Here is a 25,991-nt window from a genome sequence, read left to right on the forward strand (position 1 = left end):
CCCCTACAAAGATGGCAACCTGCTCCACAGATACAATCACAAAACTGCACTGCCATACAACTACCCCGACATCCTTCATTCTTAGGCACAGTTGCATGCCCTGAGCAGGATATTACCCTCAAGCATGTTTTGCCATAGTCTTTATGGGGACCAAGACTGGGACTCAGCTAATGATGCAACCAAACTCCCATGAGATGCCTCAGTAAAACAGCAGGCTTTGCACCATTAATAATCCTGGAGATGGTGATGTACTGGAAGCCATGAACAATTCACTACTCTGAAGAATGACCGTGACTACTGAGCATTCTTGCATCTAGTATATTAGGAGCAGTAGCCGGAGGGAAGCTTAAGATGTTTTTTTGACTCAGTGATTTTCCTAACAAAAATTCAGCTGAACTTCCAGCTGAACACAGAAGCCCGTCTCAAACAGATTCAGCAAGCATCAAGTAAACTGGAAGCAGGAACAGATCACTTTGAGTTGGCTCATCGACGTTAGGCAGTTAGACAATTTAAAAGAAAGTAAGTTAAAACTAGAAGAGAAGAATAGGAAAATTGACCTCCTATGGCACAAAGACAGAGCCAGGTAGGTGACATCCCACCAAACACGCCAAAGCCCTCAGGCACCACAGCATGCCACAGAGCCTCCTTAGAGGGGAGGGCATGTGGGGCTTTCCTAGCCCATAAACATATCTTGGTTTATTTTCTAAGAGTTTAGTAACTAACCACAGTGCCCTTCCATTTGGGCAGGACAGGGCAACGATTTCACTTCTCTATTAAGTTTTCCACATCTGCAAGACACCTTGCTCTAAAAAAAACAGATAAATCCTTCTTGGAAGTTATCCGCCCAAAGGTACATGCAGACATTGCCTTCCCTCATTGGTCTTCTAAACCCGTAATTAAGTCTCAAGAGTTTGCTTCACTATCTTGTTCATTGGGAATCCAGATTTCGTACACAACACATTTGCCAGTATTTCTGTAACATCTGACCTCTCCCTTTCACAAGCAGCCCTGCTCAAGGCGCGGTACGAGTGAAGGCGCAACAGAAGGTGGTAACAGTCAATTAACAAGGTTTCAGTTTCTGAGCTCTTTAACTTGTGAGCAGGACTATATATAGCATTGTAGGTTAAGACCAGCATATCTGCCTTCAAACACAATGACATCTTACCACCAGTAACCCACTGAACATTGCTAGGTATGGGTTTTAATTAGCTACTTATCCTTTCAAAAATATTCAGTGTGATTTTCGCAGTTGGATAATCTATTTTTAAAATGAGAATTAAGAGCATCTTTAAAGCAGCTCTCTGAAATGACTTGTAGGATTTTAATACATCTTCTATGATTCATTTCCCAATGAATTTTGTTTCATACACCTGCCTACAATATTCGTAAACCCAGAAACGACTGGAGTACACCAACAAAATTCTATTGGAAAACATCATACCACCATCAGACTAATCCAGGGTGACTGTGCTGACACAGAAAGGTCTGATCTGACTCTGTGGCTGAACAGTCAACTAAATTTGATGTAAGAAAATTAACAGAAGCATATGGTCAGGGTTGTGGGGAGAGCAAAGCTATTCATTTCAGTAGCAGACTGCAGTTACACTGGGTCAAGTGTCATGTCAGACCGTAACTTAAGGACCTAGAGGATCAAATTCTGCTCTGATTTGTACCTGGTACAATCACATCCCTCAAGGTTGCTCCATAGAGACAAAGTTGACCCAGAGTGTTAAACCTGATGAGACAAAGTGGACATTACTTGCTATCTACTGCCTTCACAAGTATCAACAAGGGCAAATGCTAAGTCCTGCACCCAGGGAAGAATAACCCCATGGACAAGTACAACTCAGGGGTCAATCAGCTGGAAAGCATAACAAGTCGTGGGGTCCTGGTGGACACCAAGTTGAACATGAGTCAGCAGAGCGTCCCTGCGGCAAAGGTGGCCACCAGCATACTGGGCTGCATTGGTGTAGTCAGCACGTCCAGGGAAACGGTCTTTCCCTCTGCTCATCATTTGAGAGAGTGCCTCTGGAGCAGTGTGTACCACTTTGGGCTCCTCAGGACACCTTTTACTGGAGGGAGACCAGTGGAGGTGGCTAGGTCCAGAGCTGCAGCACAGAACGCACGGGCAGGGGCTGAAGGAGATGGACTGCTTCAGCCTTAAAACGCTCGGGGGAGATCTTATTGCTGTCTAAAACTACCTGATGACGTGTATACGAAGTTGGAGCCAGGCTCTGGCCAGAGGTACAGAGTAAAAGAACTAGAGGCAGCAGACATCAGCTGGAACATGGGAAATGCCAACTCACTATAAAGAGGAAAGAAAACCCTACCATGACCATGCTCAAATGCTGGAACAGGCTGTCCAGAAAGTCTTTGGGATCTCCATCCTTGGAGATATTTAAAATGTGATGGAACAACGACCTCAGCAACCTGCTCGAACTGGACTTGCCCTGAGCCAGGGGCTGGACCTCTAGACCTCCACAGATCCCTTCCATCTTACATGACTCTAGGGCAACAGGTACGCTCCATGTGTAAACCTGAAGAGCAGCATAGCAAGACTCCTTTGTTCAGGAAGCACCATATATTGATAAATGTATTTGGTTTAGAATCAAAATGCCAAGAACAACGCTCAGTCTGATTTCAAAACTGTGGCCTCAACATCCAGATGAAAAAGCCTGCATCATGAGATGCTTTAAGAAGTACCCAGTGCTGCCTGAGTGGGAACCAAAGTCTTTCAAAATTCAGCAGCACTAAAAAAAGTGAGCAATTAAAAAGGCTTAGCATATTCAGAAAGTCTGACATAATTTCCACGTTCCAGAACAAACTGAATTTTAACTTCTTATTTTCAGTATTGTCTTAATTTCTTAAGACTTCATACACAAAAGCTCTCAGCTTCTTTCTAGAAACAGCAGTATTGTATGTAGGACTAAAAAACTCTTTGCTAAAAAAAAAAAGTTTTTAGTTTTCTGAATTTTTATATTCAACTGCCTGGCCACAGTGAATTACCTTACTGAAGATAACAGAAATACAAAAGGATTGAGAGAAGTTTTAGATCTGGATCTGGCACAAGACCCCTTGAAGAATATGTAACTGCTTTTTGAACCTCCACACATTGTTCAGCTCTTCATGGCACATACCTTCTGTCAATATGCTGTTTCAAGACAAAGCTTCCTAAATTGAGACAAAATACTGAACTTGGATATCCAAATTCTGTAAAGCAAACATGTACCTGTTTGGTTATTAACCTGGCACATACATGCCAATTTATCCCCCCAGCTAAGTAAGAGTTAAATTGTCCTCTCTTCATCATTTACATGGCACAAAATGCTATATTTTTCCAACCTTTAATTAAAAGAATACTGACATTAAAAGGATAACTATTATATACATTCCTCCAACTGGGTGAATAAACAACATCCCCAACTTTACCAATTACATTAACGCTTAAAACCAAAACCCAGATTTTTTGATACCCTATGCACACACAGCACATCAGTAACACTGAAATCAAATACAGAGTCTACGTATAGTACAGCCTTATGCAGACCATACAACTTATGTATGGATGCTCTGCATAGATGTATTAATACATTTATCTAACTTATTATCACACTAAGACTTCTCCCGAAAATTCCATTTTCAAAAGTATTATCACAGGTATGATTACCCATTGCTTTTTGAGAGACTCCATTTCCTGCCCCTTCCCACCCTGCCCAAGATATTCCTGGGAGCCATGCAGTCCTGCCTCTGACACCCATGTAAGAGCTGCATGCACGATTTTAATAAAACTCAGCTTCTGTTGATACAGATAGCCTTACTTTTCTCCCTCTTTCTATTTCACTTTTACAAACATGTGAACCTTTTGGAGAAAATGTCTTTGGCAGCCCTCTGGAGGACACAGCCCCTTCCTATTAATGAAGCTGTCGGACTGCTCACCCACTTCCTGGGAATTCAGAGCAAGCAGTTGATCTGCAACATTTTTCAATCTATGTTGTTATTCTTCTACTCGTTCCTAGTTTTAGGAATTATCATCATGAAACACAGCAGCAGAAAACCATTTCACTGGACTATAAACAGCGCTTGAAGAAGAGGGGGCCAAACCCTCAATCTTTATGCCATCAGAGCAAATACGCAGTTAAAACTTGAATTTGTTTAGGAGCCAACTGGTCAATGCAAGATAGAGAGAAATGATCACACGGGACGATACATTCTGCTGTAGTTTTTCTCTGAATACTAATTCATTTTTCTCACACGTTGACCTGTGGCAGCCCTGGGCAATAGCATCGGAGTCCCAAGGGATGCACGCCCAGGGATGAGTCGGGTCTCTGACACACAAGCTTTTTCACAGAAGAGGGCAGCAGCTTATGGACACGGTGCAGAGGGCACCAGGGAACACAGCTCTTTTCTGTGCCACTGGGCCACGTGGCATTCAAAAGTAGTAATACCACGAGCTCCAGAAAACGAATGGGCTTGCATTACTAGCTTTTTCCCACTGCCCCAGCTAGCTGTATGCACATTAGATTTTCTCACTGATTTTACCACCTGAAGCAATATACACTTCCCACCAGTTTCTACTCTAATCTTATCTTCTCTGAAAATAAGAAAAAAAGGGAATTGCTACTGTGACTGGTTTACTATTCAACGCAGGAACAGTTTAAAAGCGTTACTTCAAAGCTACAGACATACAGGTTATAAAAGGGCTCATTTGAAGCATTTAATGACCCTGCGCCACTCTGGAGACCTGTGTCATGAGTGCAAAGCGCCTTCGGCTGCCAGTGTTTTCCTGCTGAAGTTGGTAAGAGCCTTGCTTGGTTTCCATTAGAGCAGGATCAGCCCCACTGTCAGGCTGTCATCACCTCTCAAGTTCACACCGTTCTGGAAATCCGATTTCTAATAGAGCACCCACACTGAAGTCCAGCTGTAAAAGGCAACATCAGATGCAGTTTGCGTGATCAGCCAACTACCTCTACCTACTCTTGGCCTGTTATTTAAGGTTTCTGCCCATCTGGAAGAAATGAAAACACAAATGGTACTCCTGACTCCTACCACCAAAGAAAGTGCCGAGGTAGAGTGCTTTATAATCCTGTACATCAAATCAAATGCCTCTATTTTTTCGCCCTTTTTTTTAAAACAAAACAAAAGAAAGGGTTTTTTTCTGCTTAAACTATATGTATTTGCAGTCTACCCATCTTACTTTTACTGAGGATATCACTCAATAAAATAAATGCTGATGATGTTTAGATAGAACACTCTTTCCCATAAAAAACCCATAAATCATGCCTGGCTTCCGGAGAGTAGGGTAATTGAAGCAACCCTGATTTAAAGCAGTTGAGAACCTGGTCCAGTTTTTTTTTACTATAAACAGATGACAGGATTCTTCTGTTGCTCTGCACCACAAGTCAGTGTTACAACCCCGCTGGGAGACACTAATTGAATCCTGCTAGTCAGCAGGGCATTAATTGGCTCTGATGAAGACAACATGAATTTGTGTGTCCTTCTAAGGAAAGCAAGAGAAGCAGATCCGGGTCTTCCTCCTGAAGTTTTAGATGGCAGCAATTAGAAACTTCATCAGTGAAATAACTTTTAATCCAACTATTTAGTTATACAGAAAGTTAGGAAACATCTCTGATTTTTTAATTTTTTTTTTTATATGAAACACTGTTGTATCAGGAACTTAATTTTTAAAAGCTTTAGCATGTCTTCAATACACATGATATTTGTATCACGTTCTAGGTAGTATTTCCCTGTATTGCAATTCAGCTCGTCTGAATAGTTAGGTACTTAAGTGGTTTAGTCATGCAGAAGATTATTCTGAATTTCCAGGGAGATGAGACAAATTGTACTGCCAAGCTCCAAACTATCAGTGGAAGGACTTACTAAATACAGCAGGACATTAGTATATCCAACGGCCTGACTGCAACCTAGGTTAGGTACCAAGCTGCTAAGTACAGTAACACACAGGTAAATCATTTATGCCTGAATGATAAACCCTAATGGCGTGGCTGAGGATATAAACACATTTAGCAGGAAAACTGAATCAACCAGTTTTTCTTTTTCTCTTGAAGAAGTACCTCATTTTATAGATGGTACTAGTGCTAAGAAGAAAGGTACCAAGAATTAGCTGTGCTTATCTGCGGAAGAGCTGTAATGCTGACAGGCTGCAGGCCAAGAGCATGTACAGCCAGCAGTTCACTCATGAAATCCATAACTACCCAATTAAATAATTTTTCCTCCTATTTAAAAAATAAAAAAAAGTTAGGCTTTTTTGTTACCTTCACTCTTCATGTTTGTTTATAGTATCCCAAAGGAAAAAAATCTCCTATTAAATATAGCAAAACTTGAACAGACAGAATTTAATATAATAAAGACTTGTCAGTCTCAGAGTCTTCCCCTTAACATGGCTAATTAATTGCTCCTGCAATTGATATATTAAATCAAGATCCTGCCATGAACCACGGCTGTTCTGGAATTTGAAGTCCTTCTTCTGCATCAGCACCGGAGGACATCTGAGCTCGGCAGCCCTACGAGCTGGGCAGATTGGGCTGGCAGACGGCCAGAGGCACCAGCACATACAGCATCGACAGCGTGGTGCATCAGTGCCCCGTTGTGCTTTCCCTTTGAACGCGGGGTTACTTTTCTTGTACTGCTACAGGCTCAGGTTTAGCCAGAGAAATTATTACAGCATTTCCATTTGCTCCGAACTGCTGTAACAGTGCATTTCCTGAAGGTTTGGTGGACTTAAAGTCTCTTCCTGAAGTCTTCAACAGATTTGTTTGTGTTATTTCCACCGAAGAGGATTAAGATGGAGGTCAAACAGACATCGATCTGTTTTACTGCAGGGTCTGCAAACATCCCCACCAACACTGGGTCGCAACATTGCACGTACCCACGTGCGAAATGATCTCGCTGAACTACACTGGGTGGTAGCAGGGGACAACCTTGCGTGCTGTGTCACTTGTCACCTCCGTGGCTGCTGGAGATCCTCGGTGACATCCAACACGTACGTAAGTGTTTGCGAGTCCACGACCCTTCTGTCCTATTTTAAATTAATATTGGAGTTTCTTGGAAGCAGCGCTTTGAAACTTCCATTTAAATCTATTTATACAGTATCCACTCGGCTCATCAAAGACTCAGCCACTGGCATTGGAATCCTTTGTAACTTCAGCCAACAAAAGACAAATTAGCAGACACCGGGGAAATAAAGCAACATTTGGGGCAAAAGTCCTGACAATAGAGACACTGGCAGTTTCTCAGGCACTTTGAAAACCTCACACATGAGATAGCATAAAACAGAAGAAGCATTTGGGAAAAAAAGAGGCACTATGAATTTGCATTTTTTTAAAATTCTGTTACTCTTTAAGAAGTGGATAATAGAAAACAGAACTATTTTTTTTTTCCATCTATAGGCTGTAAGTTTGAATGCCTGGCATTGGTCTTTCAAAATGTAGTTTTTAAATGAGACACAACTGCATGTAGAAAACATACCTGCAGACAGCACACACAAAACAGTCTGGGTGATAGGTTTTGCCCAGTGCCGAGACCACTTCTCCCTCAATGAATTCATCACAACTGAAGCACCGTGTGCCATAGAGTCTCTGGTAGTCCAAAGTACAGATGTAGTCTCCCTGTCTCACAAAAAATCCTCCTTGAGCCAGGTCACATCCACAAGCTGCAGGAAGAGAAAAGGCAGACTCAGAAGGCTGGAAAAGCAAAGCTTGCTCTCTGAGATGATGCTGATTTTTCACCTATGATCAGTATGGTTCCTAGTGGAGTATTTAGGCACTTCAATGTATGGGCTTATGATCACAGAACAGTTGTGCATCTGAAAAACACTACTTTTACAGCAAATTACATCAGTGATGTATTTTTTTTTGTACACTAACAGTTTGGATTTATTCCATGTAAAAATATTAACCTCAGTGCAGAGGCTGCTAGTACAGAGTTAAGTCTTTAGGAGTGGAGTTCAGAGCTAGCATATACAACACCCATCACATTTAATAGGTTAAAGGAAATCCATAAAGGATACAAACCTTCAAAATCTAAAGCACCAAAGTTACAAAGAAACATCTCTGACAGATTACAATGTCTGATATTCCTCCTGGACACACAACTGGTTAAAATACTGCTGCCTCTAAACACAGGGTCTGATGAGCATGGCAACGGCTATAAACTTCCACAAGTTTACAAGATAATTTTTTAAAATCAGATCTTACATTTACCTGATAAACATCACTCACAAAGCATGAATTGGAGGGATCTCCAGAACCACCTGCTCCTGGCAAAAGTAAGAGTTTTTAATGCTGTCTGTCAATTTATATTTTTTAAGCAAAATCTGTAGGAAAGAGTTAAAGTTGATTGACCAAAGGCTTGTGAGACTTTTCAGGGGCTTTCTCCATTGCACCAGGGATGAAGCTAGGCTGGCATTTTCAGAACATACAAGATGGGAAAGGAGAGGTACAACAGTCTGGCTGAAGTCAAACAGAAGTAGACAGAGATGCAGAAGATGATCCTCATCCATATTGACCCGGATCTTTGAAAACAGGCTTGAATTGATTTCTAAGGAGAACTGGAATTCAAAATGGTGATTCTGTTGCTGTGCTGACTACTGTAAGTCACAGCATCACACTTGTTACTACGTACTTCTGCTCCTGGGGACGTGCTTGTAGGGAAGCGCTTCCAGCAGCAAACAGTGCTTAGTCAAACAAGGCTGAACAGACAACCACGGCAGTGTCACTACTCACATACAGCACACAGAAGACGAGTGGGAATGTTGCTTATCAAATTTGGCTTACATGTACGAAACACTGCAGAGCTGCTCAGAGCCTTGGTCCCAAAATAGCAGAGGTACCTAAACGTCTACAGTTCAAACCTGAGATTTCTGTTTAGGTACCTGAGAGTCCACAGGCACTTCAGTTTTTAAAGTAAAAACTAAGAAGTAAAGTAAAGCCTCCCAACTCACACCAAAGCCTGTCTGTAATGCCAGAACCAGTCATACTGCATCTAACCTACGCAAAATGAGTCCAGCAGGCATGCTCAAGGCACAAAATAACACGTACTCACAGCACAGAAACCCCAAGCAAGCATTTTGAACATTCACTCAAAAACACACCCAATCACCTGCCCTTTTTTAATCATCTTTCTTCGTAGTTAGAGACCGCAGCACAGGAGGCCTGGGCTCAAGACCCTCTTTAAACCCTGAGTGGGCCTCCAAACCCTGATCTTTCTGCATGGAGATGGCCCCAACCACAAAGTGAGAGAAAACAACAATCATGGTGAAACTCTATTAGTATATGATCCAGAACTGAAGAACCATGGGTTAATTAACCTTTCTCATAAGTCAAAATAATTCCAGTTATATTGCATTTGTCATGGACAACAACACTGGTTTAGGTGATTTATCTTGCAATACATTGTTTACGTGCCGTATTTCACAGGCTTAACACATTCGCTTTAACATTCTTCTTTCTCACCCTCGCTCTAATTTTTACGAAGGACATGCTTTTTTGAACATTTTTCAAAAATATGGCATGACTTGCTGAATATTATGAGTTTCTTTCAGTCTATATATTTCACCTAGGTACGTACTGGTGTGACAGAAGCACAAATCAGCAACGGATTTAAGATGAGCTGATACTAATGATGCACTAGAGCAGTTCTAAATTGTATCATACAGTGTTTAAACTTCCAGAGCGGATCACAAGAGAAAAAAGTTAAAGGACGTTATTGGGTTTCTGAAGTGAGCAGGAGGGGTTACGTCCCTGTAGAATATTTCTTTATGCCAGCAGTGGCACACCTGACTGCAGTGCAGCTGAACAAAGCCACCAAGAACTGCTTCGGGCTATAGGACAGGCACTGACCTACACATTTTGGTCTGTGCCATCCACGAGGGACCTGGAGTTGGGCTTCCACAACAAGGGGAGGATGAGGAGTCGATAGCGTGCCCACAAATTATCTGCCACTGCTCCGTCGTGTACTCCTGCCACTACTCAGCTGCTAAAATGAGCGGTAAGCACAAGGAAACCAGGAAACCCTGCAGTGAAACTGTTCACCCCAAGAGAGAGAGAAAAACGAGGTATTTGGACTTCAAAGTGAAAGCTGAGCTTGGCATCTCTAATCGGGCCCCTTTCTGCATCGCTATCACTTCAGCCTCCCTCTATGCAAAGAGCGGCAGAATTCAGTAAAGAGGAACACAAACTGCCCCATGTTCATTTGAACAGCAGAAAGAAGATTAAGACTTGTTTTCTCCCCAAGTTACTGTAGTTTCCAATTAATATTAACAGCCTGACAGTTGTAACAGGTACGCTGCAGGTGAACCGCATGCAGAAACAACAGGTTCTTCAAGTGGCTTTTGCTACACACCACACTACGGTGACGTTCATACAAGAAATGCAAGAAATTAAGTGGACGGTAAGAAGGAAAAACACCTTACCTACATACTTGCTCCACAATACAATGATTTCATTCCTGCAAAGAGCTATTTCAAGATACATGACTTTCGAGATAAAGAAAGTGCCGTAAATCTCACCTACCTGTAGCTCTAGAGCAATAAATACAATAGAAAAAAATAACAGGATAGGATTGTAATTAGGTAATTGGCCAAGGGGGAGATGACAGTGGTTTGTGAAGAAGGGAGAAGCACAGCCCCAAGGAAGGCTATTACTACAGCTGATTAATGACAAAGGGAAACGCCAATAGGAATAATGTTCTTGCCACAACAAAGCAGACCCATGGCAATGAAGTGCGCTAATGACCCAAAGCCCATAGGCACTGTCGGTGCAGAGGGGGATCTGGGTAGAAGGGGAGCTGGACACCTTGAGACATGGAGAAGGGATTTACTTCAAATGCACAAGGTGAGACATCTTCCAATCACACAGGAGCAATGAAAAAATTCCCTTCTGAGTGGCAGAAGGAAAGAAAGACTTGCAAATATTGGCAATCACAGGACAACCACAAATCATTAATGTTTTGAAGTAACAAGAAAGGGTGCACTGGGCCAAGCAGGTCCCACAGAGCAGGGTAGTACTAAAGATGTTAAACCCTGTGAGCCCTCATCTAGTGCACAGGGTATAACTTGCTCAGTTATTTCCACAGAAGACTGATTCACAGCAGAGCAAGGCTATCATCAGGATGACCTACAGAATGAAAGGCTACTTCAAGAGACAAGCAGAACTTGGCTTTTAGCCTAAAAAAACCCCAACCTTAGGAAACAACTAGTATCTCAACATACATCTGAGGCTTAAACTGAGCGAGTTAAAGAAAAGATGAAGAGCTATTTAAATACAATGAGAATGTTGTCACAAGAACAACTGAGAAAACCCTGGCCATGAATAAATGGAGGCTGCAAATTAATAGAAACGTTTCTAACCATCACAGCAAAGGGGCTGTGGAACAGCATCCCAGTAAGAATGAAAAAGATGCAAAAAAAAAAAAAGACCTCAGAGCTCTACAGCTCTGGAATGAAGCCTGAGCAATACTAAAAAGGCATTATGAGATATGGTTTAAATATTAGCCTAAAGAGACTATCTTTTAAAGGATAATGAGAGAGAGATCACAGAACCATAAAAAGTATCAAATGTGAGACCAGGTTGGATGAAATTAGAAAAAAAAATTGTTTTCTTTTTATATTTCTTAGGGTTTGGTTACCTTAAACCCAATACCATCCATAAAATATAAATATTAACATTAAAAATCAAAGTTCTGTTTAATACTTCTGCTTAATTAAGCAGATGCATCTGTCATTCTCCATAAAATCAGTACTCAGCAAAAATTATACTATAACAAATACCTGAACAGTTTTATTCAGCTGTTTCTTGATACCACACCAAATTTCAAGTCCTTGAATTCTCTGGTTACAGAACAAAATGCATGGGAAATACAGAAAGAAGCCCTTTCTTTTCTGCTGACAGTACTACTTTATGTATAATACAGTAGTAAAAATAAACTGACATATAAATAGGTTATAGTATAGATTTATTTGGAACGAATTAGATTCATAACAAATTGAATTGAGACTAGTGGCCAATGTGCTTATTCTTGTTCAGAGATTTGATAACCTCTTCTGCTCAGCAAGGCTATTAAATCTCCTGATGTACATCAGTGTGACTACTGACTCAGTTTAGTGCAAGAATTTTTTTATGGCAGAGGACTGTAATTTTCTCGAACATTTCTTTTATAAAGCCAGCCACTTTTATGTCACTAAAACATAACTTCTGAAGATTTCAGCTGAAGCAATCTTACATATGCCATATTAAAGAAAAATATTTTTTTCCATTACAGCTTTTAAATGAAAACAGGTACACTGTAAAATATTTCTTCAGAGGAAAAAGCTGGGATGAAAAGATTTCAAACAGGCATAGCCGTCACGCAAGTTTTTACCTGTATCAGTGATACTGCTTTTCATACAGGTTTTCAGTGTTTTAGCATTCCAAGAGGTTTTGAAAATCATTTGTATCAAACCTCGATGCCACATTCGGCCCCTTAATCTCAATTCTTGTCAATGGTCATCAGTTCTTTTAGAGTTCCCTCCAAACTGATTAGCTATAAGCAAAACTCCTAAGAGAGAGAGTCCATTAATGCATTTTTTTGGCACAGAAAACTGAGCAGGGTGGGCTTTTGGCCCTTTCTTTCCATCTTGTTTTGGCACATGCCCGTAACAGAGACGACGTCCACGACAGTTCACAGAGGTGCTTGCCTCTGCAAGGTCTTTATATTTATCCATGAATGAAGAAAAATCTAGCTCATAAGGGAATCTGGAGCACAGGAGGGAGCTTTCACGGTTATACTCTCCCTCTTGCCGACTGACTCTGTAGGATGGGGAAGTCACAGCTTTTCCACAAGCCCAATACTCCTCCCCTGCTCCTCACACATCACTCCACCACCAGCTACGCTCCACCAGCCGCAGCCCGAGTCCCCAACCCTCGCGCGCTCCCGCACTCTTTGAACCATCTGATAGGACTTAACTCGACACCCGGCTGACCAGAGAACACAGGCATTCCAGTTAAATACTGGCTTGGATATTAAAATAGTCCCAATTTAAAGCTGAGAAGAGTAGCTCTGAAAACAGACCCCTTAGCCATCCCTCGGGCAAGATGCTGTGCCCCTTGCCTGGTACTTAGGTGGACAGCTGAGATGATCCTGCACGCCTGCAGAGACAAGAAAGCAGGGAAAGGAAAGCTGGAGGAATGCTAGGGAGCATGTTTGAAGGCAACTACCAGATCTCACTCTCCTAGGATAGGAAATCAGTGTTGTGTCACAGATCCACTCCTACCCAATGCCTGTCATCCAAAATGACTATCTGAAGTTAGGGTTATTTAAAACCTAGAAACAGTTTCCAACCATTACCGATGTTCATCTTAGTGCAACAAGAAAAGCACTGCAAACATAGCGCTTATGATAATGAAGAGGCTAATACCGAGTAACTCAGCTGCTTCTCTTGGTATTACCCTGCATACAAAGGCAATGCCCTATCCTGAACAGTTACAAGCTGTAGGAGTAATTTTTAAGTAGCGAGTAAGTATGTGTTTGTCTCCTCTTACGGTATTTGACAGCAAGCCAGTACCTCGACAGGCTGTGGGACTTGAGGTGGAAGATATCCCCACCATTTCTGAGGAGCCTACCTCAGGATGGCTTCTCTGACAACTCAGTAATTCCACTCATTAAGATGGTTTGCAGTTATCTGATGCCAAAATACCACATATAGATCTGAGGATTTCCTCTACTTGCTTAGAAACAGGCTACGGTCTGTAACAGCACCTGGAGCACTGTCATTTATGCTGTGTGATTTCACAGTCAATCTAACTCCATAATTCTTTATTGCCTACAGCCTATAAAAATAAATAGCAGCAATAGCAATTAATTAATGCACTTTAAGCATGTTGCTAGCCCACTATTGTATGTCATCAGTATTCCACTTGCACTCTACAAATATAAAGTGCATCTCTATTTTCCTTGCTGGCAAATGAGCCTACTGAAAGTACATTAATTTTTTTGGCTGTGTGCTGGACCTTAAAATCAGCTGTGTACTGAAAGGCTCGGAGGATGCTACGCTCACTGTGCCGCTGTACACTACAGCAGGCTGTAACAGTAAAACGTTACTGGTCTTCTTGTCATGCGAACAGTGCCATTTCGCTTTCAGCCTGCCAGACAACCAAGCATTTTGCTTATCAACCTGCAACTGCATGTATGAAGTCTATTTTTTTTCCTCCCATTTGTTGCCTGATGTAAGCAACCAGGCGTGAATCCAACACAGGAGAGAAAGAGGCAACGACCCAGAAAATTAAAGAAGGAACAAAGACCCATTCATAATGTCATTACAGAGAAAACAAGAAAAAGACCTCTGCTTGCTCAGAGCTAAATAAAAGTTTTCTTCCTCAGCACTGCGGCTTTATTTCCATTCCTAGTATCTTCCTCCATCTCCGAGATGGACATTGGTGGCTGACTAAGATCCCAAGAATGACATGTAGTATGTTGTTGACATAATTCTCTTTTGGCAGCTAAACTGCATGTCTTCATACACCATTGATGCAGTCTGGGAGCCCATTCTCCAAAAGCCCATGATTATACCTGGAACATTTCTCCTGGCCACTATGCCTGTGAGAAGCAATAGCAAGCACCTGGCAGTCTTCCACCGCTATAGCTTTAACTTCAAACTGACCTGCAATTAACTTGAAGCAGTCTAAGCCCGTTTCCAGAAGATAACTGTCACTGTGATACTCTTTCTGTTGTGTGCTCAGGTGTAGATGAGTCCCGGTGAGCTTTTCCACAAAGGTTTTGGGCAAGTCTTCCCCAGCTGGAAGTTTGCTGACCACTCAAAGTCTGCATGGGAATATCATCTCACTCACCATCTTGGACAACTCACACCTGAAACTTCTGTCTATAGGTGAGGCAAGCAAGACAGAAGGAAACTTGCAATGGTATATAATCCATATAATCCAATCACTCTTCATAGGCAGGAGTGATTATATCTAAGTCTTTCCAAGCAGATGTCTGTGAAATCAAGAACACTCAAGCCTGTCAGTCACTGGCAGCGTTTTAGCTATAATATCTGAAATAACCAGCTATAATTTCAAGGACTGGAATCTCACCTCATTTTGTTACAGTCCGGGGTAAACAAAAATAGAAGTATGCAGCACCAGGAAAGTCCGGGGCAGAGCTGTTGGCCCCTTCCCCATACCCCAACCAGGAACTGCAGGAAGGTAAGACAGTTCTGCCAGAGGAAAACCAGACCAGCTTTCTGGAGTGGGTAAGATACAGAGAACTGTGGGCTATATCTTACCCATCTTACAACACTTCACCATGCATGTGTAGCGTTGATAAAGCTATAAAGGATACAGCGTACAGCACATCTGCACAAGCTCTCAGGCTAGACTGGCCATGATACCCACAAATTAATTCGTGGAGTACACACTTCAGTGCAGGAAAACCCTTAGAGATTCAGAATGTTCTTACGAGACTGACAAAACATTAATGACTCAGTTGTACTAATTAAATTGAAGAAGAGTTTGGGGAGTTTCCTGTGCACTATGTAACTTGACTCCAATAATTTCTGGGAACTACACATCTAGTAATTTTTGCATTAGAAAGTGCATTTCCATTTTCCATTTCCCTTCTGGAAAGTGGAATTTCCCAGTAGCTTAAAGACAATGTTACTGCCCTTTTAAAGCTCTCCTGTAGTGTTAAGGGTGAGAGAGATCCTCACAGCACTGTGCACGTGGCTGTTCCAAGCTACCAAAACAACCCCCAGGAAAACTGGAAAAGTTGTCTGGTTTATACTGATTTATTATTTTAAGGAATCAATCTGGTTATTTAAAATTTACAAGCATGCTGAGGAAACAGATTAATGCACTTTAATCCATTTTCAACCTAATAGCATCTTAAGTGTTTATGATAAAATACTGCTGTCATTTGCCAGACTAATTAAAATAGTTTGAGCTTTGGTTTTTTGTTTTTTTTTTTTAAATATGTAAGGCAACAACATTAAATATTTTCTGATTTTTCATAATGATGCTTTGGGTGCCAGTTACAGGTTTGCAAATTAAATGCTTGCTCTGACTATGCACAGATATGGCAGATGGTCTCGTGTTAATTAGTCGCAGAAAGCGGGAGGTGGAGTAACACCACTGTGACAGTGATGAATTTTATGCCACAACTCTCTCTGGCTCTCCATGAAGGCTTCACATCACCTTAGTGCATTGGAACACCACTAACTACTCCAGCGTGCTGGCTGTATCCCTGCTCTATCCCCATGTGAAAGAGCATGATACAGACAGAAAGTCCCCCTGCATAAAGGCATCCTTGCACTGACATTTTTTGCGTGGGGACAAACTTTACCCTAAGAAAAGAACTTGAGTAATTCAAAAGAATTTCAGGCTCTTCACAGGCGTGACATTATCTAATGTGGGCTGACATTATATATGCTCAAAACTTCTTTATGTGAATAGTATCTTTACTGCTTGCAAAGCTTATATTACCATCCAAAACTTTATTTAATGAACATCAGGCATAATTTTTTAAATGCATTCAGTTTTGTCCCGGTTCCACTTTGATTTCGACCAGGATGAGTTTTACTACTCTCCATGTGTTTGGTGTCTTTGTCTAAATCTACCTCAGCATTCCAGCACAGTTAAGCACCTCTCCTACTCTCCTAGGTGCCTCTCTCTTCCCAGTTAGGAACCAGCCCTCTGCAATGCAAACGTCTTCTGCGCATGGCTGTATCTGCAGTTTGGATCATTCCCCAGAAATTTCAGCAATTATTTCTTTTAAAGTCCTACCCATCTTTTTAATGAGCACTTAACTTTCCAGTGCAGCTTCTCATCTTTGGACTAGAAGAATATAAATAGGGAGAAAAGCAAGGCAAGGAAAAGACTAAAGAAAAATATAATTAGTAAGAAAATAAAGTAGAGGTATTATGTAACATCCTGGATATAAAGACAAGAGTAAGCATGTATAGCTTTACCATGATCTAAAAATCTAAACCCCAGAAACTTTGTGTCTTTAAATGAAACAAATCAAGTTGGCAACCAGAAGTAACAGAAGCTTGGCTTCCCATGGTGGATAGTTAGCTAACCTTTATTGAAATGTTAGGAAGATATTCCTTGACCAGTACTCATAACCGTGATTCCTCCCCTGTCCCTCTCACCACACTTCACTAATATTATGTGAATTAATGAAAGACGCTCTTAAAGAAGTTCATCAGACTCTGGATGAAATATATGCCATGAAATAAAGCTTTCACTAAAATGCTGATGTGATTGGTATATGACCAAGACTTGAGGGACTGCAGAAAGTTCTTTATGAACACAAAGAAAGGTTGCAACAAGAATGTGATTAAAATAAAAGAAAAATTAACAATTACTTTGTGATTGTGAGAGTTCACTAACTGACCAAAATTTTTTTTCAGGCTTTAATTATTGAGTTGCTTCTAGAAAGTTAGTGATTAGTTATTTTTAAAGTTTAAGTTTAAAAATCTCAAAACCACAACACAGAACCATTGGCCACTGCATTAAATTACTTTTGCACAGGCAAAAGTGATTGATTATTATTATCATCATCATTATTTTAGTGAAATAAAATATTAAGCTAACGTGACCTTGGTAAGTCAGCTGCAAACCTACCATACTGTCCAAGCTAGACTCTGTAAGCGTTGCGTCGGAAGCATAGTTTTTCCTATTATACTGAGTTAATATGATCTGGGACTGCAAACTCCTGAAGTACTTGGGAAGCGATGGGCACATTGCTGAGAGTGCCTGATGAACGAGAGCCCCTACGCTCATCCCCAGTGCCTAAGATACCACACATGCCATCAGCTGCTCCTGCTTGGCCTAAAGTTGGGACACAGAAATCTAACTAGTGAGCTTCCCATAAATGACTCCCATTCTGAAATGTGAAACCCTGTAGCTATGTTCAAATGCGAGTCCCTCAGATTACTCAGTGTAGCTTTTAACATATTTATATCCTAGCAGATGCATTTGATCTAACAAACAAATCACTCCTATTACCAAGTTACTTGATGTTTTTAACCTTTTCACTGAATATTCCGTCTTAGCCATTCCCATTAATATGGCTTCACATTAAATGATATACCTCTGGGTTGTGCTGTATGTTCCACTGAAAAAATGGTATAGAAGTCGTACATCCAGCCCAGGGCTTTTTCACAATTCCCAGGAAACTGTAATGCCACAGGAATCAGAAATGCTGACCCACAGAACCACATTCCCAACTCTAAGCTGAAGATGTGATATGTTCTAACAGGTTAATTAAACAAATAGACGAAAATTCACGGGGAAAAAAAGTATACTTGAAACTGCTAGCCGTGCCAGCATGGAAGACAGCATGTGCTGCATCCATAGCAAGAGAGCAATCCAGGGAATTTTGATTAGGGGTAAAACAAGACAGACATACACATAGCGAAGCTGATATAGCACAATGGTCATGTTTTTACACCTGTGGCCCGGACTGCAAGCTTGCTTCATTTCATCAAGACCAAACAAGTAAAGGACAAAGATATGAGTTATGATTCTTCTCACATATGAGCAATCTTGTGCAAAGAATGGCTTTTTGCAGGATTGCATGGATTTTCCAATTTAACTAGGGTGGAGGCTGCAGGATTTCTGCATGCAAATAGATTTGCAAATGCACTATGGATTGTCCATTATTTGGTCTGCTAGAGTGACTACATAAAATATTGCAAAGTGTACTTTCTGATTTTATATAAAGCTATAGTAATTAAATTATTCAGACCCCCTAGAAACATGGGGCTTTGATTCACACTTCCAATATTTCCTAGATACTGTATTTGACATAGGTTACCGCTACTTTGGAAATGCCAGGGTGCTATCACATCACAGAAAAAGAAATACTTGACAAACACTCCTAAAACAAGGTAATTTCTATCTTTATGAAAGATCAAAGAGGCTACCCAGGATAAGATGATCGCGGCATCTACATCTCTCCTATCTACAATTCTACACCAGTGTGGCTTCACTGGCTCACTAAATTACGTTGCTGTAATCGAGCTCCAAGTGAGTATTTGCCTGTTTGAGAAGCAGTCCTGACCTGACAGACACCCTCAGAATGAACTAGACAACACAATTTGTTTTACCTTGATAGTCTGAATCATCAATATTTTATCACCTTTTGTCATTTTCCTTGGTGCTTTCATTACAGCGGTAAGAGTCAGTAAGAATTTGCAAACATGGGAACCAAAGCCCTTGAAGTCTAATGAATAAAATGTTTGCCTTATTATTTCAAAGGCAGCTGCTTCTATTGTAACTGCATTTTTATTAAACCCAATTAAAATGGTAGATATTTTAAAGTAAATATTGAGTAAAAATTTGAACTGAGGTTAGATGGCATGTTCCCTACAGCCTTTTACTAGTAGATTAGATGTGCATCTTAACAAGAAATAATATATACAAATAGATATGAGTATAAACCTTACTTATAATGCCTACCTCAGTAAGTCCTATTAAACTTTGATACTGAGCAAAGCTACGAGATGTTCACAGTATTGCTACTAAAATTTTTAATCCGGATGTGTATCTCAATCTTGAATAATAAGAAGAATTGTTCGATTTTTAAAACTTTTCTTTGAATTGTTTAGAATCATTGTCTGGAGTATCTAAGAAGAACTGGATGGGAAGGAGTGACATTATACTAACCTTCCTTCATTATATAATTTAATTTAAATACAAAAGGCACCTCCATACTTGCTGTTAGTATTCTGAAACTCACAGTCCCCATAGGAGTAATCAGATGGCAGGATGGCAGGATGCAAAACTACCTTTCTACCCTAAAAAAATGAAACAATTAAATGTCTCTGCCCCCCCCCCCCCCCCGATACCTCATAATTTATCCAACACTATCAAAGAAATGTTTTCACATTTCACACATATTCAAAAAGGTAAGTGTGACTTCTTCCAGCGTAGTATCATCTGTCACTGATCAAGTCATCCAAACAGACCTCAAATAGCTCTAGACACCCTCTCAAGACATGGGCATTTGTCATCCTTCACGGACTCTTTGTCAGTTTGTGGTCTCCATCATCGTACATCTGTAAATACTGTGAGAAAGAACAAAACCTTCTGCCGTTTTACAAATATCTAAGGTTTTCTGATGAAGGCCACGAGATGATTTAATACAGAAGCAGTCAACTTAAGCCTGCAGGCAGCTTAGTGGGGCAAGGCAGCTCGCCCACACGTGGGATGATCTGTCCTGGGACCGTCCTGCAGCTGCACTGGACGCTGGGCACACAGCCTCTTTCAAGGTGCTCTCTTTGGCGGAGGAGGTGAGAGGGGGCAAACTGCATCGCTGAGCACCATCAAAATAAATGCACCGCAGGGAGGAGTCAACTGTAAAGGAAATATAGTCCCAGGATCATCACCCTGCCCATGCCCAACAGTCCAGAAGCATGGCAAGAAAAGGGGTTCAGAAAAGGGGCCGTGGCACAAACCTCTTCTCCAAGGCTGAAAGGAGGTAAGAGGTCCACTGACCAGGAGAACTGAGTACCATTTTTTTGCTAAATCCTAACACATGAACTATAGTTTTTCATCCATTGATTTGAGCACATGATTAAAAACCCAAATCACATTTGCCTAACCTGATTTCTTTTTCCCCTTTATGTTAGCCAGTGAAATGTATGTTCCGTGTTCTGTTCTGTTCCTAAGCTCTTCTCACGTAACAACATGGTAAATCCACACTAGAAAGCAACTTATGCTTCTCAAGTAACAAATAAAACTCGGAAACAAAACAAAAACAGATACCAGAAGGATGCCAGCAAATTGATGGAAACACATGAAAGTGATAAAAAGAATTAAGGCATTTAAATAATGGGGAAGGGGGGGGGGGGGGGGGGGCAACCCAGCCATGTGTGCAAACTTAGCACTTAGCAAAATGATTAGTAAGGAGGAACATAAGTATTCCAAGAGCCCTGACACCAAGAAGCAGTTTAACCACGCATCTCTGACACTATCTCCTGTGCCAGCTGAGAGTCTGATGGGTGGCTGACAGATGCTACCCTGCTTCTTCCTTGTTAACACAGTGATTTTTTTTCTCATTTTATCCAAGATCTGCCTGAAGCGAACAAACTCCTTCTTATCTCTTACAGACAGGTAGGGGTAATGCAGCTTCTACAGTATATTCATCGTCGTCTTCTGCACGGGGGTGGGGAAAAAAGCCTCCACGCTGCCTAAATTTGGCATCAGTGAATAGTTTCAGAATCCGCTTGCTGCATTTGCGGGTGACCTGGCAACCTCTAAAAGGAGATGTCCTACGAAATGAAAACACGGATGTATAATTGTGTCTTGTTCCTTCCACAGGACTTGTCAATGTTTTCTCACAGCAGATCTGTATAAAAGGGGGCTTGGATTTCAACAAGATAATTAAATGGAGCACATACCAGTATGTTACTGAGACTTCATGCAGTAGACAAGATTCCTGAATAACAAATTAGCTGTTCTCTTCCTGAGTTAGGTCTGAAAAACTAATTTGATAATAGAATTTGCCATAAGAGCAGGTGGCTTTAAAAGAGTTTGACAGACGTATGTAGGGGCTGTGTTCTGTTTTGAATACCACTCTGGTTCTGAATAGGTGAGCAAAATATTTTTGCTATTTAGGGTAGTGCAATATGCTTATTGTTCTGCAATTTTGCAAAGAACACAATTATTGAGTTATTGAATACTATATACTTAATCCCATGGGATGTATAAAAATATCAGCGCAGCTGACAGATGATGATGACAGTTTTCTTTCTGATAGTTTCCTCGAAACAGAAATGGAAATAGTCACTCTAACCCAGCTGGGACCAGAGCCATGCTCACGTTTCTAGGCTGTGCTACAAGGATTAATAAATGTCATTTGAAGTACTGCTTAATGAAGTAAACAGGTTGTCCAGTAAACTTCAGTTAACATTTCCTCATTTGTAAATTCAAAACAAAGGAGATCTTTGCAACTTCCAGATAATCTTCCAAACAACCAAGTGTCTACAGAAGGGGTGTTGTATCCGTTAATTCCCTGTTTCTTTGACCATCCTTCTGCCATTCACAATGTGCCAATATTAGACCACAGCCAGGCACCAACCTGGAGTAAACCAAGTAGTGTCGTCCCCCCCCCCCCCCCCCCCCAAAATGGAAAAGCACAGAGGGTCACACTGGGATTCAAACATCACAGTCCAACACAAGAGACTCTGAACAGACATGGCCATAGCCTACCCCATGGCATGCATTAGAAAGCTGGGAGACGGACAACCTCCGAGTTTCTTTGTAAATGCTAATTCTCTCCTAACCCCGCATCCTGTTTTACTACCAGCCCTCCCAAACTGTTCTTCTGCAGGTCCCAACTCTATAGTAAATTCCATGGGCTTATATCCACACAAAACATACTCCACTTTCAGGATATAGGATGTTTATAACCTTACAGTAAGCAGACATCGAGTTTACAGCAAATCCTTTCAGGCATGGATTGGATTGTAAAATATGTTTGTGAAGTTTCCAGGACCGTGAAGTCACACACCTACTGCTAATGCCCTACTCATAGGAAGAGCTGTCACAAACACTTACCTTTACAAACAAAGCACTTAATATGGAAATATTTGTTCTGAACTCTCAAAACTTCTCCTTTGCATGGGTTTCCACAGTTATTGCAGAGAATTGCAGTAGTTGATGGCTTCTCCAGTTGGCTATGTACAGCCTGCGGTTGTGAAACTGCAAGGGAAAACAAAACGTAGAGCATTTTAAAGGCCATCAGATGCATCTTCTATAGGACCTACAAATAATGACAATTAACAGCTGGGACAAAACCGGTCAAGCAGGTAAAAGCTTTAACTTCTAGTATTGGCTAGCACAGGAGAAGAGATCTGCTAAAGCAGCTGAGCCAAGCTTCCCATTTCATAACTTTCAAGACTAGGTAACATTTCAAACATAAATCAGAATTGCTTATAGAGGAAAGAATACAGATGGTCAAGTCTTGAGAACCTCCAGCTGAAATTCAAAAACTGCTTTTTCGCATTTTCTCTTCAAGAAGTCAAAGACTATAGATAAAAGCTGTTGTTTTTATCCAAAATACCTTTAATGGGATTTAACTATTACACTGTGAGCTGCTGATCTTTAGAGTTCAGGGTAAATGCCTTTTTAGCTGATTTTAAGATAGAAATATACTTCTGTAGATGTTTTGAGTTCATACTTCTGAAGCATTGACATCTCTGTAAATACCACATACATCTGATCATTAAAGAAAGGTTGCCGTCATTCTGTAAGAAAACCATGATTTCAAGAGATTAGGTTTATCTAGGTTAGTAAAGTATTAAGTGAATTAAAAATTTGCTGCCATCTTGTGATGTAAATTAGAAATTGCATTTATTGGGCTGTTGATAATAACAATATAAATTGGCATCCCAATGTGTTATGTAGAACAGGTGAGATATGACCTTATTCTTGCAATTCTGCTGCAGTACTTGCATCAATTTTTTTATCACAGTGTACTCAGGAGTCTAAAGAGCAAATATCAAGGCAGTTAATTATAAAGGGGCTGTACTATAACTCAATAGACTTGGCTTTTTTCCTTTGTGAAGAAGAACTAATAACAGGAAAATTATTAAGTGTTTTAAGTAAATTACATATTTAATGACATTCTTCTTCTGTAATGTGGCATGCTTACTCTAAGGTTGGATTACTTAATTCAAAGTGATGCAATTTTTAAAAATTTTAGCTTCAAAATAAACTTACCAACCAGCCAGTCAAGATGGAGCAACCTCTCAGGCCAATACACTACATATGAAAGGGAATCAGATGTGTTTCCCTTCAGGGTTTAGTTGAGGGATAATGACATTACTGTGTGCCACTGCTTTTCTTTCATCAATATTAAAAAAAAAACAACAACAAAAAAATCAGGAAGTAACTTTTTGTATGAGACTGCTGCGAAACGATTAATAAATTTGTAAGAGGCTAGGTTAAACTCAGACTGGCCAAGATCTTTAGTTTCTATTTCTATTGTAATATCAGAGCTGCTATTTCAGAAAAAAAGGCTTCTGAAAGCAAAAAAAAAAAAAAGAAAAGGGGGAAAAAACCCATCAAAATTGATTTTAATTAAAAAACCACCAACAACAAAACAACAGTAATGTCTATACCTTCACCATAGGTAGGGACAATACAGAGGGGTAGCAATGGTACTGTCACTATGAACATATATGATAACAGACGATACCAAAATCAGTGAGAGTCATTCAGCTCTTGTTCTCTAATATCTGGCCTTGCTGCTCTTCCTCCTTTACTCTCACCTCATTCCCACCGCTGGCACCTTGTGGTGATACCTAAAAGGGCTTTCCACATCCACTGACTTGAAGGAGTCAGTATTTCAGTGAGATGCTGAGCCTCCCACCCAGTCTTCCAGGGGAGTTTCTGCAAGTTTTGCCCAAACCGGCACTTTCTACTCCTGTAAGTAAAAGGGTTTTTTTTCCCCAAGGAGATACATGGGATTGAGCTGCCTGTAGCATTATTCACCATCCATTAGCATTCTGCCTTGTCTGCTGCATTGTCATAAAAGTCCTGCTCAAGGCAATGTGAACTTTGGAGCTATTACTGAAGCCCTGGTTATAATTAAGTACCTCTCCAGTAAAAACAACACAGCACGACAGGCAATTAGAAGATTACAGAGAGGCAGATGCCCAAATTTACACACAGGAAATAGCGGACATGGTTCAAGCTAGTAGGAGGGTCTGACTTACTCCTCAAATGAAAAGGGAGGAAACTCTGAACTTTGCAATACTTGACTTTTGACATGAGAATTTCTCTTTACTGTAACCTGCCCAAAACAAACTACCCACCCTGAAAAAGAATCAACCCTGCAAGAAACCAAAACAGAGTATTTTCCTGAGTTACTTGTCAGAGTTGAAAGTTTATAACTACGGATAAAGAAGGTTTGCACCCTCCAGAACTACTAACAAGCATCAAATTTGTAGCATTTAATTCGTGGAAGACTTGACTTAAACAGAGCTCACCACACCCAGAACGTTTTGGCCTAAAAAGTTACATTTGAAATATAAAATTCTGATTGCAACTATTAAACATTTGGCTTTTTCTCACACTTGACTCTTCCCATAGCTAAGTCCTTCCGAACAGCACCCTTCCAGAGGCACCAGCACCCGGTCGGCACGGAGGCACGCAGAGAGCTGCGATCTCGTGCCGTGGTGCGTCCCGTGGGCAGGGCAGTAACCTGGCCGAGGAGTCCCAGCCGCAGCACAGAGCGTGTGCTGGAGGGACCCCGAGGGCAGCCCTCCACGCCAAACATACCCCCTTTCCCTGAAGTGAAAATATTCACATTTCTCTGGAACGTTTTCACAGAAAACTTCATTTTTCTGTTTGTTTTCTTGCACCTGGGAGTTCAATGCTGCGCTTATTGCAAAGCAGCAGAAAATAAAAAATTGTTGTAAATTTGGGTTTTGAATTGTGAAAATTGTTGCAAACTGAAAATAGTTGCAGAGTGGCAGAAAACAGAAGGTTTTGCTTTCCACGATGCATGTGGTGTTCAGCGTCCAGAGCTACAGGGCAGCATGACTTCACACATTTGCTTCTCTTCAGGTCTCTGGATCAAGGTTTAGAATGCAAAAAAACCATTAAAAATAAATTAAAAAGGAGAAGATGTAGTATTTCTGTTGGAATTCTTCCATTAATCTTGAAGTAACGCAAATCATATTTAAAATATGCGTGGTAGACAGATGAATAATTATTTTGCTTTTCTCTCAGTTCAGAACTAAGCTACTCAGTATTTCACACAAAACCCCAGTGAGAATACAGTGCCTTTGGGCTCATTATAAAACTGTGCTTCTGAAGACTGTTTTAAATACTTATTCTTTCATCTAGCACAACAAAATGACATAATTAATGATATATTAGTTTAAATTTCAGTATTTTAAAATATATTGTGCTTCACGTTGAAATTGCAACTGCTGACAATTTTGAGAAACTAACTGTATTAGTAAACTTAACATTTTAACTTATGTT

General features: G+C 40.7%; 1 protein-coding gene across 8 annotated transcripts in view; it reads right to left on the bottom strand.

The window, feature by feature from the left end:
- ABLIM2 (actin binding LIM protein family member 2) overlaps positions 1-25,991 on the bottom strand; it is a 144,027-nt gene that overhangs the window by 80,868 nt on the left and 37,168 nt on the right. For all 8 annotated transcript variants that reach the window (XM_049797926.1, XM_049797933.1, XM_049797930.1 and 5 more), the window contains exons 2-3: positions 22,554-22,697; positions 7,486-7,669 (exon numbers count right to left, since the gene is read on the bottom strand). In XM_049797926.1, the coding sequence (XP_049653883.1) occupies positions 7,486-7,669; positions 22,554-22,697 (328 nt within the window). The remainder of the gene's footprint in view (positions 1-7,485; positions 7,670-22,553; positions 22,698-25,991) is intronic.

Source organism: Accipiter gentilis, chromosome 3, assembly GCF_929443795.1.
Source record: "Accipiter gentilis chromosome 3, bAccGen1.1, whole genome shotgun sequence".
Lineage (NCBI taxonomy): Eukaryota > Metazoa > Chordata > Aves > Accipitriformes > Accipitridae > Astur > Astur gentilis.